The sequence below is a fragment of the Lycorma delicatula genome, chromosome 4 (genome assembly GCF_047948215.1).
Source record: "Lycorma delicatula isolate Av1 chromosome 4, ASM4794821v1, whole genome shotgun sequence".
In the NCBI taxonomy this organism is placed as follows: Eukaryota; Metazoa; Arthropoda; class Insecta; order Hemiptera; family Fulgoridae; genus Lycorma; species Lycorma delicatula.
The window spans coordinates 27,307,550-27,320,055 of NC_134458.1; the positions used below are offsets into that span (position 1 = coordinate 27,307,550).

At 31.7% G+C, this 12,506-nt stretch overlaps 1 protein-coding gene across 3 annotated transcripts in view; it reads right to left on the minus strand.

The window, feature by feature from the left end:
* Positions 1-7,794, minus strand: part of yellow-c (L-dopachrome tautomerase yellow-c) — a 30,023-nt gene extending 22,229 nt beyond the window's left edge. Inside the window, exon 1 of one of the 3 annotated variants that reach the window (XM_075362574.1) lies at positions 7,520-7,794. Coding sequence is in view for 1 of the 3 variants with exons in the window: in XM_075362573.1 (XP_075218688.1) it covers positions 2,421-2,425 (5 nt within the window). In the remaining 2 variants the exon portion in view is untranslated. Of the gene's footprint in view, positions 1-2,420; positions 2,570-2,642; positions 2,933-7,519 lie in introns of those variants that run through there. The other 2 variants (XM_075362575.1, XM_075362573.1) reach the window with 2 other exon arrangements.
* Between the last annotated feature and the right edge of the window lie 4,712 nt (positions 7,795-12,506).

A 12,506-nucleotide genomic window follows, 5' to 3' on the forward strand; every position in this document is an offset into this window, starting at 1 on the left:
AATTACATTCTGATAAGTGTACAAAATAATATAGCTGATAGTTTACGTAGCCTATTATCGTATTTAAGTACTGCGGAGCCTGATGTTGAGAATCGTGGACAGGCGGTTGCCGACTACCTAAATTTTCACAAGTCCTTTGATAAGATGCCACATTGAAAACCGTATAATAAAATGCATAAAATTGGTTTCCCTGAGTATATTTCTCAAAAGATTAACTCGCCTTAAACAAACAAAACGTATAAAGTGAAGTTTGGAGTAGTCATATCAAATATTTTTTTCAAGTACGTTGTAACTACCTCAGCCGATCTTAGTTCACGTTATTCCTAATATTTCTCAACGTACGTCGGCAATGTTGACGTTGAAATCTTGATCGATTAAAATTATTGATGTAGATTTTGATTACAGATGGAGTAAACTTTGATTATTGATGAATTTAAACTGTTTGTTTGTACAGAACCAAAAGATCGATGATGCCATTGAATGGCCTAAGAGAACCGTTTGCCTTTTAACTTAGACAAGACCGCTGTAGAAACATTTACGAGGAAGTGAAACTTCCCTTGCCCAAAATATATTCTGAATAAAAAAAAAAATTGATTTAGACATATGGGTGTTCTTTTCAATTTTAAACCTCTACTCAAGGAACTTTTGAAAAAATATATTCTAAAGCAAGGAAAAATTCGGGCCTGATGAAAAAGATCGGACGTAATTTTAGCGGTATTAAAACACGGTAACATTTTTCAAACCTCTAATAGGATCCCATCTTAATTGTTTGGTATAAGACCGCGAATGTACAAGAAGTAGGAAAGCGAAAATTCATAGTGCTGTAGAAGGTAATAGTTTCTTGCTTGATAAGAACAACGGTTACGATAATAAACCAAGAAAGAAGATTCTCAATCGTTTTAATTTCCATCAGAGTAGATTTAAAACCGACCTGATATTTTTTACAAGAGTTTTCGTTCCGATTTAAATCACATTATAGAAGTCGATTTATTCAAAGATCCTTCGATCCTTTCATTCGGAATGTTAATTCACTCTTATTACTCCTATGAGAAGGCGCACGTTGTTAATAAATCGCTTTCATTAAAACTTCTTTGACTTTTACTTCCTTTCTTGTTTACTCTGAGGAGAATTGCATTCAGTTACGACTATTCGGAGATGATTTTTATATCAATAGAGAAATACTTTTATAAAAAAATCCAAGTTCGATGTGCCATAGACTTTTTGGTTTCATAATTTATCCATTCCTTCTATTTTCGAACACGTTAAAACGTGTTTTATTTCTATTTATATTTGGTTTTGCTATATTTGTGACTTCTTTTCTGTAGTGCAGCCTATAAAAGCTTTCGATCTACTCTGTTGTGATCTCCCCTTTTTTTCTGGCTACAATCTTTTATCCCCAGAGTGAATCTAGAATGGTAAGGTTGCGCGAGGGGTGATGGATGCAAAATTAAAAAATTCAATTTGATTAAAGAACTGAAAACTATAAAAAAAATAACACGACCTCGCTGTGAAAGCAGAAAGCAAAAGAATAGTCTACACCGTAGCTTTATCAGAACTGCAGTTCGATTTTCCGTATAGTGAGGTAAGATAAACGTTCATTTTAATTCCTTGAGAAAAGTCTCTATTTAAAGGACAAAGGGTAGAGGTTACTGTAATTCTTGTTCCTAGTTCATTTGTTAATTACTCTTACCGAAAGTGATTATTAGTCTGCGATAATTTTAAAATTAAAAAGGCTCACTATTTAATTTTTTTTTGGAAAGCGATGCTTCCAGAAGGTCTTTTCAGCCCTTTTATTCGGCGCGTTGTAGGTTGCAGCGCTGTCAGTAGCGTTTAAGCGGGTTAGGAAACCTATTTATTATTTGCAAAAGAAATCTTCACCTAGAAGTACATTTTCAAATATGTAGAAACCGAGTAGCTTTTTATATTTTCCTCCAAACGTTTTAGTATTATTTTAATGCGCATGTGCGATTCGGATTTTTAAAAACGAATACCTCCATCGTTAAATAGAAAATATTTAATTTAAAATACTTGTACAACACGAAATGTAGTGGAATTGTAGAACGTGAAGCGCATAACTAAGTGTACATTTCTAAGAACTAATTTTATAATGACACACCTAGAAATCACTTCACTGCCAGTAAAATATTGTTTTAAATAAACCCGTGTATTTTCCATTTATTAAACCGATTTTACACGTAATATTTGTTACTTACAAAAAGCGTAGACTGTATTTGTTATTTTCCGCAAAAAAGGTTTTCAGTTCTAGAAAAAAAAACCCGCTTTTAGTGCCCGGCGTTAAAGTACAACGGTGAAGTCTTTACAAGTACCGTGTTAAATTTTGGGGCAGTGATAGAGACAAAAAGATGTTTTAATTTAGAAGCTTTTGTACCGAACTTAAACTTATTTCAGTAAATGCTTACCTCATTCAAGATCCCCAGCAACTGAGTAGCAGTTTATCGTGTTAGTAATTTGAGAATTTTCCAATTGTTTTGTGAATGTGAAACCTATTCTATTCACTTCAACGTTTCTTTGTGTCTAAAAAATATAATTTTTAAGGCTAATCATCCAGTCATATCAATACAAAATAAACGAAATAAAATTTAAACTATAATAGGTAAGTACTGTTTGCGTAACTCACTTACTTCTCATTTGAAGTTAGTAGCGCGTAAAAAAAAATTATCGTTTTGACAAATCGATTCTGCGAGATGTACGTGAATTTTTCTGCTATTATGTAATCAACTAATAATTATTATAACCACTTATTCCCGCCTTTGTAAGTTTTATAGTTAATCACTGAAAATATATCTATATCTTTGAAAAAGTATACACATTTTATTATTATTACATATATTAAATATAAAAAAACCTCATAACATCGCACTACAATATTTATTACATATCTACAAGAAGCACGCAAACAAAATCTCCATGTTATCCGGTCTGAGTTCAGGCCTAAAAAGACCAGATAAAATGGCAATTGTGCTTGCGTGCTTGTTGTAAATAAATTAAATATCTGTATATATATGTATATATAATATCATTAAATATTGGAATTAATTAAATTTTAAATATACAATTTTTTTTATTGTTTACAAACCTTAGTAAAGTGTTTTCTGCTATGATACGACTGAATTTTTTTTTAATAAATGTTAATTAAGTAATTTATTATTACAAAAAAAAAATCGAGTGAGATTTCAAGTTCTTATAAATGCAACAATTCTTTATAATGATGATTTGTAAAAAAAAAATAATAAAAATTCAAACTTTTCCAGTAGTAATTCATTAATACACGACTTAATTATTTAAAATTACAATTGTCATTGACTTCTGTATTACTGTATAAAATAACGCGGGTAAGTTTCTGAAAATAAATGAGTGAACCTGAATATGATTCATTCGTTTTTCCATGCGTTTAAAAAATACTTTTTTATTAGTCGTAAAATATTATTTTGTACTTACTACACATTTTTGTACGGTACATATTTATAATTACGATACGGTAAAATTACGATACGGTACATATTTTATAATTTTTTGTTAACCGATCGCCGTCGGCGGCACCACCTCAGAAGCGGTTCATGAAAACTTAAATTACGTCAACAGTAAGTAATAATATATGATATTTATTTATTTAATATTTTATTTTTTGTATGTTTCATTGTATTTTTGATCTCGCATTTTCCTTATGTAATCGGTATGTAGATTAACGTTTTAATAATAGGCGGAGATTTTAATTTTGTATTTAACATCGTGTGTCTCTCCTGTTTCTAATAAGGTTTTTTACCTATAAAAAACCTTATATCTATAAAAAACCTTTTTTTCATACTCACCGGTTACTTTTTAACGATTGTTTATGCCGTTTAGTATACGATTCGGAACCCAATTTATCGATACTTTTTTACGCGTAATATTAAAAATCCGATTATCTGATATAATTTCTGACTATTACGATTTCTTAATCGAATCTACAACAAGCGACAAAATAAAACAAGGATAAATAGTTATTATCGACTCCCTTGTTTCAAAGGTTTGTCTTATGAAACGCCAAGTATTACCGTATAAAACTACTTTCTAAGGGGGCTGTCGATACCGCGGAAGCGGAAAGCGTCAGTAAAACATTAAGAAATACTCTCATATTAATGAATTTACAGGTGTACTACTGATCATATTCTACACTCGTCCTCACTTTTATTAATATAGTTTACTCCCCAATCCGTAAACTTAGTGATGGAATATATTTATGCAAAATTACTATTTTACTGACTTCGAGTGATGTGGATTAGAAAAATTGTTTCTTACTGCGTACTTTATTTTAACAAAATCTTCTATTTACGTAATGAATACGATATTTTCGGCTTAAATTTTTTTTTTGTTCACGAGAAAACCCAAAAATTTACGAAAATTTTATTTTTTCATAAAAAACTTACAACAACCAATTTATAAAAATAATATCTGATTAACAATTTTCTAAAATTAAAGAAAGCATTTATTGACAAAAACTGTGAGAGAATGATTCGTATAATAGGCGATCTATATGACCGATCGTAACGCACCTCGGTCTGCCATAACTTCTACGTATTTGATATAAAGATGTATATTATATACACCCTACAAAATAAATACACATCGTACATAAATTTGTAATTTAATGATATAATGACAGTTGCCATTTTATATTAATAGTTAACTACAGATTTTGATACAGTTATACTTCGCTTTTCTACATTATAAAATCGCATGGAATATGGATTACCACGGTATTCCGATGAACGATTCTGTAAAAAATTACTAGTAAAAGTACTGAGATAATTTTAAAAATGTCGTATTGCAACCAAACTTAAAACTGAATTATTTTAACTTCCATGGTGATATTTATTGTTTAGAAATTCTTTGAAACTTTATTATTTAATATTACAGCCAAGACCTTGACAGAGATTGCAATATTTACTTATACATTCATACTGCTTACTTATATATTATGTATAAGCTTATGGATTCCTAAAAAAAAAACTATTCGTGATGTTCGAACGTGCGCGCGCACATTCGCGTACTGGTATGAAAAACACACCTAATACATAAATTATATATATTTTTTTAAATTTAATATTATATAAATATATTAGAAGGTAATTTAGTATATTAAAGTCAATATTCATTCTTTCTGGCTGTTTTACCGCTTATTAACTATTACAAATTTTTTTTTACATATATAATTTATAATTCGTGCTTAAGAGAGATGCTATCAGGCGACCGACAGTTGCAGTTCAAATTTTAGATGATGTCAGTTAAGACCGAGCAAGACGAAATCCAGAGATCAACATTATCCAAAATTCTCAGTAGAATGAGAATTATTTTCAGTACGAATAAATTTTGAGCAGATTTTTTTAATCGGCTTGAAATGGCACAATTTAAATTTTCACTCGATTCTATTTTTCTAGATATATAATACTATAGGCGATGATGAATGTTGATCCAGAAGCGAACACTAAGTAGTATCGGCAAAGGAAATAATGAAAACCGGTTTAAAAATCATACTGAACATTTTTAAAAAAAAATTAATTATAAACGATTTCAATTCAAAAGACAACACACAATAAAGACACATTTCGTACAACAAAGTACACTGTCGTAAAATATAACCAAAATATCTGAAGTCTATTCCGGATAAAGTAACAGTTCAACAAAAAAAAACTTTCTGTACGCTCATCGCTTGCACATCCGACTGTAGTTATACAGTATAAAAAAGCACGAATGAGTCGAACCTCTGTTAAATTCATCCGGTTTTTTACCGGTTTTAGATAGTCGGGGCTTTATATCGAAAACGTTTTTACATTAAAACTCTGAACAATAATGGTGTTATAGGAGTGTGAAAAGGAAGTAGCCGGAACTACGTACTCGGCAGTAAAAACTGTCTGGTTGCCCGGGTGAGATGTCCGCATTCGTGACCTTATACTACAAAATATCATGGATCGAATACATAATTTTAATACTAATATATATTTTAATTACACTACTCTGTGAAAATCAGCCTCGTAAAAACTTTGCTTCAGACGTTTTAATGTAAACGATTAATCGAATTTTTGTTATCATTTGAGTTATGTTAACGTAGAAGTAACGTAAAGAGTAACCCACCGGTTTGGTGTAGTGGTGAACGCGTCTTCACAAATCAGCTGATTTCGAAGTCGAAAGTTCCAATTTCAAATCCTTGTAAAGGCAGTTACTTTTATACGGATTTGAATACTAGGTCGTGGATACCGGTGTTCTTTGGTGGTCGGGTTCCAATTAACTACTCATCCCAGAAACGGTCGACCTCAGACTGTACAAGACTACACTTCAATTACACTCACACATATCATCCTCTAAAGTAATACCTGACGGTGATTCCCGGAGGCTAAACAGGAGGAAGAAAACAAAAAAAAACCGTAAAGGGTATATCGACAAAGTGTTTATAATCGGCGGAGGGATTAGGTGGGAATTAATATGGAGGCTCGATCACAAATCCAGCTTCTTCTCGAATTTCCATCTCTCTAAGGTACAGAAAGCAGAAAAATAGTTTTTGTTAAAAATATCCGTTAGAGACGTTTTGTCGACCAAAGCTCATATAATTTCTGTTGATATTTAATTAATTCATCGTAAAGTACATCTTAATAAAAAAATTTAACTATACGGATAAGATTTTAAAAACGTATATACGCGCACGCGCAATAGTATATGAAAACAAAAAAATAAAAACTAATATAAAATTAGCGAAAAAAGCAGAACCCTTTACAAAAAGTAAAAACTCTCTTACTAGGAGCGCATTTTACTTTTAAACAAACAATAATCATCGGTAAGTACAAAAAAAATCATTAAACATCGATGCAAAAATAAAAGTTCAAAAAGATAAGTAGTAAATTTCACTAATTTTTCAAACTTTAGTAGAAATCAATATTAAAAATTTTATTTAAATTAAACCCTTTAATAAGATATAACTATTGCGTTTTCTACTCATGAGTCATCGTCAGTTAAGATAAGTAACAAAATTATTTAAACAATATTCTGAAACTTAACTAGTTGTCCTTCTATTGATAAATATAAATATATGCAAACAAATAATATATTTCAATATGTATAACATTAATGTATATATAACATTAATAATGCATATTATTAATTTTATATAATTTTTTTTTCTATTTTTTTTTTGTACTTATTTAATTTTTTGTGATCTACGTCTATGTATTATAATCTTTACTTATGATAATTGTTTGACTTTCGAAACGGCCGCCTATTTAATTCTTTATCAAAAATTAAACATAGATGCTTAATTTTTAATTAAAGGTTTTTGAAGGTTCTTATTTTTTTTATTTTTTTAAATGATCGTTTAGCACAGCTTATCACACAAGCATCCTAACGGCGAATGAAAATGAAAAATAAACCATTTTGTTTTACATCTTTAGAATAATAAAAAAAAAAATATGATATACATTAATTCTACTAGAATACGATAATTATTTAGATCGGGGTAAATAAAACTAACCTTATAATGATGTTTTACCGCTATCAGAAGTTTTTGCAGTTTCTTTGCGATACAAACTTGCCTGAAATAATAAGTCGTAACTCGTAATGCGGACGAATACGCAATAGGAAGTCGACTGCGGTGTTCAGTATCCACTCGTTTTCCTTTTCACATCATGGCATTGCTTAACAAGGCCTCCCACCCTTCTCTTTTTCCAGCACCTGTACAACTCTCTTCAAACACTCCCTTGTTAGATACATATAAGACAAGAATGTGTCTGATGTATATGAAGATTTTAGGTTTCTATTAATTTACTTGTATCAATCACGAATAAACTTTCAAAGTTACTTTTTTTCTAAAGGAAGTACATAATTATCGCGTTAGTACCATCGCAGTTGTAGACACCATTTTCCTTGAAATAATACACATAAAATTAATATTTATCGATAAATGCCTTTCCTTATTAACGTCTAATAGAATACACGTCGAATAACAACCGATAATTTATGCGCATCGTCATAAGGCTAAACACAGATTAAACTGTTTAAGCGATCTGTGATCTGAGTTTAACTGTTTAAATGTTGATAAAGTATATCAAAGTGACCTCGGAAAGTTACTCGTTCATTTTCCCCCCGGAGGCGAATACAACAGATAAGCCATCCCGAGCCGAATGAAAAACCTTTGGTGGATTCCTTTGCGTCGCAAACGTGACTTCTCTTTTACAAAATTTCATTATTAAATATGTTGACAAAGGTTCGTAGGTTTTCGGTAAAATAGAATAGATGCTGGAACGCTCGAACCTAAGTCCGGATTGTACGGTTGAATTTCCGAGGAAAGAAGTGCTAAAACTGTAGAGTAAGGACGCGCTTTATCGTATTTAAAGCCAATCATCAGCCGTCTCCGACGACTGATCATCGGTTAGTGAGGTGTAACTCCCGCAATAACCGGTGTTTCTTGCAGCATGAAGTCGGTCGGAAAGACACCTAGCCGATCGCAAAAGATCCTGTCTGTTCACTTGCGCACAGACAAATTTTGTTTAAACTTTTTTTGTTTTTTCAGTCAGTGAGAGCGTTGATGACGTAAATGTTTCAGCTATTATTCTATATAATGGAAGAAACATTCTTTTAGAATAGTAAGCGACTTAATTTACAGTTTAATTTGTAGTTTTATCGCTTTTAAAATAACTTTTTTTTCAGTAGTAAGTAGATAGACTTGCTTGCAGCGAATTGTTATATAGTAAAGAAAAAAAGAAGTTATATAACAACGAAGTATAAAAAATATGTATTCATGAAAATATAAATACCCCGATCTAAATATCATTAATAAAAAAATCTACAAAAATTATGTTATTATTTATTCTGAGTCTTAATTTCCTCACAGTTGGAAAACCTTTCTTTGTGTGTTTACTTTGTAACACGACTATTAATACTGTGTAAATAATTTTAATTTGTTACGTCTGTATATATTTTATATAAAAATATAACTAAATTTATTTATTACGTTCATGTGATCTAATAAGAGTAGAATAACGAACAAGATTATATAGTATAGAAGTTCTACAAGCGCTGATTTAGGCGACATATAAGTTATAGCTTTATAATGCAGTACCGAATACGATGATGGAGTTAGTTCCTCATCGGTCGACCCTCAAAGCACAATAATAGACGGCAGCCTAATAAAATGTATGAAAATATAGACTCAAAACATTAAGAGCGTTTTTAAACAAATGACGTTAAGACGAAATAATAACTTATAGCATCTATCACGAAAGAATAGGCCAATCTTTGAAGACGTATATATTACAAACCGCTGTACGGAAAAAAGTGAGTTATTATGTGTTAAATAGTGTTATTTTATGGATTATTGTTATTGATAAGTAGCAATTTAGCTGAAAAAGCCTGTAGCAATTATGCAAAATTGCACGAAGAAAATACTCGTTTTTCCTGTTAGTGTAATTCATCGTCCCATAACTTCATTAAGAAAATAAAAAGTAAAAAAAAAAATATATTTATATATATAAATATTAAAAAAATTAGTGAGTATATTTAAGAAAATTTTAAACAGTTGTGTTTATCAATAACACCATTACTTAATCAACAGCGCGAGGAATAGATGATATTTAAAGAAAGAAGTATCCATTAAAACTGTAGGCAATCTTGACAATCGTCGCAGAAGAATGCAATCGCTTCACATCCTACACAGAGAAACCTCTCTTCAAACAGTTCTGAGATTTGAATTTATTCTATGCCTACGAGTACCACCACCAACAGGCGTAGAATACTGTGCATATTACTGCAGTACAGTACAACACAATATACAAACTGTACTGTTTTACGTGTATATGCTACAAACAGTATAGCATAATACAGTAGAAGATATAATGTTTAGCGATTACCGGTTATACAAAAATTGATATAGCGGGGTATTGATTTGTTACAATATCTCTTGGCTGAGGTGTATAGTATTGAGTTAAGGCTACAATAAAAAACAGAAAGGACAGTTTTAGTCGCGTCCACGGTCGTAGATTGATTCACTATCTTTATATTTGGCAACGCCACTAGTACAGACGGCGGCAAACACTCTCGAACAAAAGCCTTCTGTGTTTTGCAGTTTGCTAAATGTAAATCGGTAGTTACTGCTCGACGCGCGTTCCGTAGAAAGTTTAACGGTGATCTTCCGAACGACAGAAACATTCGTCGATGGCAAAATCGGTTTGAAACGACCGAATGCCTATATAAAGGGAACTTTACATAGACAACCGGAGATGTCGGATGACGGAGGGTGTCGGAAGAAAATGCTGAACGTGTCGGGGAGTCTTTCCTGCATAGTCCTAAAAAATTTTGTTAGGAAGGCCGGCCACGAACTAGCGATACTGGTGATGACACTGTAGAATGTTTAAAGGAAACGCTTACATATGCGTCCGAAGTTTGCAGCCGTTACAGGCTTTGAAGCCTACCGACTACGCTGTGCGTGCCGACTTCGCGATAACAATGTTGCAGCATGAAGACGATGACTTTCTTGATCGTATTGTTTTAGTAATGAGTCAACATTTCATCTCAGCGGAAATGTTAAAGCACATAATTTCCGTATCCGGGATCAGAAAATCCCCGCGAACAGTTACAATACGAAGGGAACTCCCCAAAATTAAATGCTTTTTGCTCAGTAGTTTCTTTAAAATGTTAATCAAGTTTTTGCCGAAGCAAGAGTTACAGGAGTCGCTTATTCGGATATGCTGGCATATTCGGAAATGTCGAGTGACATTTTAGCTGACCGCCTGGAACGGTCGGCACGGACTCGAAGACAATACTTGTTTGCGTTGGCCTCCAAGTCACCCGATCCGACCCCCATGTGATTTTTTCTATTCAGGTTTTATAAAGGGTATTGTGTATGCGCTTTCACTACCTACTCATCTGCTCGATTCGAGGCACAGGATCGAAGCAGCTGTCGTTTCCATCACTCCAGACGTGCCGGTTAAAGTACGAAAAGAACTCTCCCGGTTATATCCGTACGGACGTTATGTCGGTCGGATGTGTGCCGCGCGATGAAAGGCGCTTACGCTGAACACTTATAGGGAAAAACTAGAAATTACACTTACATTTTATTCGCCATTCAGTACTGTAAGCCAAAGTTAATAGATATTAAATCGCTTTAAAACCCCGATATACTACTTTCTACATCCTTATTTCTCCCCCGAGCAGAAAACGACGCCGTATTGTTTTTTTTTTTTTTTGTTTTTTTTTCAAGAAGTTTAATTTTATCTTTAAACACATTTTTTCACAGTCATTACTGTATTTCTTTTTAATGTTTATAAACTTTTTTTTATTCCACTTATTGTAATGAAGTTAGCGGTTTTTTAATTTCAAAAATTATCATTCGTTTTTTAGCCTGACCGAGTAGGCTATTCATCGGAAAATTGTTGTTAACTGTAAAACCATAAATTAAAGACATAAAGTTCAAACCGATCAAAAATAATTAGATAAAGCGGGAATAATTAGGTACATTTTTAGAATCTTTTTGTGAGGTTCACGTAGGCGTAAACGCCAGTCGGTTAAAAATTAGTCAAAAAGAGAACTTTTATTTAATTCTCTACTAGATATTTGAAGAATTTTTTTCAGCTAAAATTAGATTTCACAGGTGTAAGTTAAAACAATATTAGAAAATAAAATAAGGTCACAGTTAATTTCTTAATGTAGTTATGAAGCAAGTCGCTAAGCTTTAAACCTGTAGAGAGAGAAATAACGCACCTCGTATAGGCCTATTCATTTTTTTAAATTATTTTAATGGTGTTTTTACCGCATTTTGTCTTGTAATATTATTTTTCACGAGTTATTGTGTTAAAAATGCTAATAATTCAAATGCTGTATATATTATGTAACGAAATCCTTTCGTATGAGCTACATAAAATTGTCAAGAATATAACCAACCGCATCAAAAAAAAATAAAACAAGCTAATAACGAAAATAATATTTTATAGAAAAGATATTGAGAAAGACGAAGAACATGAAAAATGCATTAAATAATAAAATCATATATATTAAGATCAATTCATTAATAAAAACTAAAAATCATATATTTTACCTACGCGATATAAATCTCTAGACCTATAATTACGGCACCTTAAGGGTAACTAAGACTAGTTAAGGACATAAACACGAAATTTATGCGGTAAAGATCGGGATAATTTATTACGGTACAATGCATGAACCGATAAACTTGTTATATAACCGCCGAAAACCCGGAGAATCAAATATCAGATTTCGGTGAATCATTTCGGCTATCATGAAATATTTTTTTAAATTTATAAGTTTTACGCTAAAGATATGTACCGATGTTCTCTAAAGGCGCGTTTTAATAGAAACTCTCCTGGTTCAAAAAGCATCGTGTAAAAATGTAATTTAATTTTTAATCGATGGGAAATTAGAAGGGTAATGCGGTAAATCTATTAGGACCGTTAGAGAAAGCGAGAAATAAGGACTAAAAAAAACGAGAATTAGTTTTGATCGTAATA